The sequence below is a fragment of the Marmota marmota genome, unplaced genomic scaffold (genome assembly GCF_001458135.2).
Source record: "Marmota marmota marmota unplaced genomic scaffold, marMar, whole genome shotgun sequence".
NCBI lineage: Eukaryota > Metazoa > Chordata > Mammalia > Rodentia > Sciuridae > Marmota > Marmota marmota.
Window position 1 is genome coordinate 1 of NW_026000028.1, and position 3,402 is coordinate 3,402.

A 3,402-nucleotide genomic window follows, 5' to 3' on the forward strand; every position below is an offset into this window, starting at 1 on the left:
AGCCACATCCCTAAGCAGAGCGCCCCGGATCTCCAGCTGCGCGCCCCGCCGGGCCCGCGCGATGCCCTCGGACCGGCCTTTCAAGCAGCGGCGGAGCTTCGGTGAGGCCCTGTGGGCGACCTGTGAGGGGGGAAGGCGGCCGGCCCAACCGACCCCGACTGCCGCAGGTGACGTCAGCCCCGTGACGTCAGGCTCTGGCTAGACCCCGGGTTGGGAGGTCACTCTGCCGGGCGGGAGTGCCTCTCTACCCCCCGAGTCCCTTGCCACGGGGCTGCGGGGCCGACGGCCCGGGGGAGGGTGCTGGGGCGGGCCGAGCCGCCCCTTGGGGACCGACGGGGCGGAGCCGCGAGGAGGGCCTAGGCCCGTCCGGCCTCACGCTGACCGCCGTCCGCAGCCGACCGCTGTAAGGAGGTGCAGCAGATCCGCGACCAGCACCCCAGCAAGATCCCGGTGAGTCCCGCGCCCCGGCCCCGCCCGCCCAAGCCCGCCCCGGGCTCACGCGTCCCCGCCCGCCCCACCCCCAGGTGATCATTGAGCGCTACAAGGGAGAGAAGCAGCTGCCTGTCCTGGACAAGACCAAGTTCCTGGTCCCAGACCATGTCAACATGAGCGAGTTGGTCAAGATCATCCGGTGTGTGGGCAGCGGCCAGAAGGGCACTTGCTTGGGGGCTCGGGGCTGGGCAGACCAGGGATATAAGTGGGGTCAGGGTCTCGGGCAGGGAGCTGGGCCCCTGTGCTGGAAAACTGGGAACGGTCAAGGTCGGCGCTAGGTGAAAGCCAGTAGGAGGGCCTGAATGGGTGGGAAGCTGGGGACTTGGATCATTGGAAAGAAAGGGTTTGGCCATCACAGGCATGCCCTCCTGCCCCCTCAGGCGCCGCCTGCAGCTGAACCCCACGCAGGCCTTCTTCCTGCTGGTGAACCAGCACAGCATGGTGAGCGTGTCCACACCCATCGCGGACATCTACGAGCAGGAGAAGGATGAGGATGGATTCCTCTACATGGTCTACGCCTCCCAGGAAACCTTCGGCTTCTGAGCCAGCAGTAGGGGGGAATGGCCTGGGAGTGGGGGGCCCGGGTCAGGCTCTGCCCAGGGAGCTCCTGACTCCTGAACTGAGCTGCCTCTGCCCCTGGGGGGCTGGGCAGGGGTGTGGCCCCTAGTTAGGGGGCACCAACCAGCTCTGCCCTGGGTAGGCTCAGGGCCAGTCATGTTAGGGTTGACCCCCTGGGTGCTGGCTGGGTTGGGGGAGGGTGGGGAGTGGCCCCCAGCACCCCTGCTGTGTGGTTTGTCTTTTTTTTTTAGGCCCCTGCCAGTCTGCCCACCTGCCCCTCACCCACTTGTGGCTCTGCCCCCCTGCCTGGACCTGTCCACCCCTGAAAGACTGGCCCTTGGCTCCCCCCATCTCCTCATGGTGTATGGATCTGTGGTCATTGTCCCTCTGCAGAATAAAGATTGCTCAGGCCTGCTTGGCCCTTTGCCTCCAGCTGTTTGCTTGGGATTAGGGAGGGCTGCTGGGTGGCACACCAATCAGCCCCCAGGCACACTTGTGCTCTGTGGACTTCCTGTTTCTTTTAGAAGCCCACACCTGTATGTAGTGCTCCTCAGCAATATTAGAGGCCAACTCTCCCATCTCCTCGCCTAAGTGTGATATGGATGTGGTCCCAGGGTAAATATCTTTATAACAAAACATTTTATTTATTAAGTAGCCACAACCTATCAAGCACTGCTCACCTTTTTCCCCCTTCCTGCCTGGGAGGGGACTCCTTGGTGTGCAGGGCCACAAAGTAGGGGTCCAAGTGGGGATACTTCCAGCTGTTCCCCACAGGCCTTGCTGCCAGCCATGGGCCCTCTTTGATGCCAGTGATTTGGGTCCCTGGACTCGAACCTCTTTTGCTAGAGGACTTGCCTGCTGGCACCTCTGGATATGGAGCCTGGCCCAGCTTCTGGCCCTTTCTTGTTGAAGTCTCTGTGCAGCACTGTGCCCCATCAGGCCTACTTGAGCACAAGCATGGCCTCTGTGCCGTCCTTGGCCGTCAAGTAGAGACCGTGTGTGAGGTAGTACTCCCGCCGCAGGAAGGCATAGAAGTAATCAGAAATGAGCAGGATCTGGGAGGAGAAAGAGGGTGTGAGAAGCTGTGGGACATCTCCCTGAATCAGGGCTCCTGTGGGGTTGAACAGCTGTTGAGAGACATGGGAGCACCTGCCTGGCATTTCCTGTCAAAATCCCAGCCTGTCCCTGGACCAAGAACCAAGGCCCTGCCTAGGGAAGCCACACTTGACCTGAAAGATCTTTCTGGGCCCCTCAGCAATTGTGTATACTCTGCTACCTGCTCCCCTTCCAGTTCATCCCTGTATCCCAAAATTTGGCCTCTAGATTCCAGACCAGTATATATGAAACCAGTGGCCCCCTCTTGGTGCCCACAGGTACATTCACCCCACCAGGTCCCCATCACACTCCTCACATTCCCTGGGCAAACCTGCTCCTCCTACTGGGTACCTGTGTCTCCATCCCCCAATCCAGGAGTTCAGGCCACAAATTCACTTGGCACTTCTCCCATACGCCAAGACACCAAGGCCTGACAGTTCTACCTCCTGCACCTTAGATCCACCATTCTTATCCATCCTCACAGCCACTACCCTGGACAAGGCATCTGTCAGTCATCTCCTAGACATCAACAAAGCCTTGTCCCTGGATTCCCTGCTGCCTAACCTGTCTTCGTACTGTGCTCCCTGGCAGCCAGAGGGAACTTTGGAAAACACAAATCTGATCATGTTACTGCCCAGCTTAAATTCCTCTAAAGGCTGCCCAGGCTTTTAAGTGAAGATCAGCCTCTGGGGCTCTGAGGTCTTATAGCCGGTCCCTTCCTGCACACATGCATCACCCTCTCCTTGTACCACCTCACTCCGCTGCAGGATCTTTGCTGTTTAGAGGAAAGTGTTTCTCTCGCTTTCATCTAGTCAACAGCTATTTGCCCTTCAGGCCTCAGGAAGGGTCACTTACCCTTCAGATTAGGGCCTGGCCCCATTAACCTCTTATTTGCTAGCACAAATCACTCAAATTGCAATTTTACATTCAGCTGTTTGACTAGCTCCATCAGAACAAGGCCCCGAGTGGTTGTGCTACTAAAATTTCTGTGCCCAGCTCAGTTTCCATATTGGGCCACAGAATCAAAAGCAGTACAGCAGCTTAGCCCACTGTGGCCCTCAACAAGGCCCAGAGAAGAACAAAGATTTACCAAGCTCCCTGCACACTAGACTGTGAAGTCTTATAATTCCATTCAGCCCAAGCTGCCCAGGACCTTGGTACCCCTGGAGTTTTGAAGGATGAGGGAATAAGGGCTCACTGCTGTGGACACTGTGGTTCTCAGGTACTTAGAGGCCTTTCAGAAAGTCAATATCAATT

General features: G+C 58.2%; 1 protein-coding gene across 1 annotated transcript; it reads left to right on the top strand.

The window, feature by feature from the left end:
• Window positions 1-6: 6 nt before the first annotated feature.
• On the top strand, window positions 7-1,470 carry Map1lc3a (microtubule associated protein 1 light chain 3 alpha). The gene is made up of 5 exons (XM_015476602.2): window positions 7-101; window positions 395-450; window positions 525-631; window positions 873-1,042; window positions 1,302-1,470. Exons 1-4 carry the CDS (start codon window positions 62-64, stop codon window positions 1,033-1,035), a joined length of 366 nt encoding a protein of 121 aa, XP_015332088.1. The 5' UTR covers window positions 7-61; the 3' UTR covers window positions 1,036-1,042; window positions 1,302-1,470.
• The last annotated feature ends 1,932 nt before the right edge of the window (window positions 1,471-3,402 follow it).

Bases quoted from the DNA above. Each gene is read 5' to 3' on its own strand.
- Map1lc3a (XM_015476602.2), top strand. From the start codon at position 62: ATGCCCTCGGACCGGCCTTTCAAGCAGCGGCGGAGCTTCG. The intron at 102-394 runs GTGAGGCCCTGT...CGCCGTCCGCAG, and splicing joins CAAGCAGCGGCGGAGCTTCG to CCGACCGCTGTAAGGAGGTG. The intron at 451-524 runs GTGAGTCCCGCG...CCCCACCCCCAG, and splicing joins AGCACCCCAGCAAGATCCCG to GTGATCATTGAGCGCTACAA.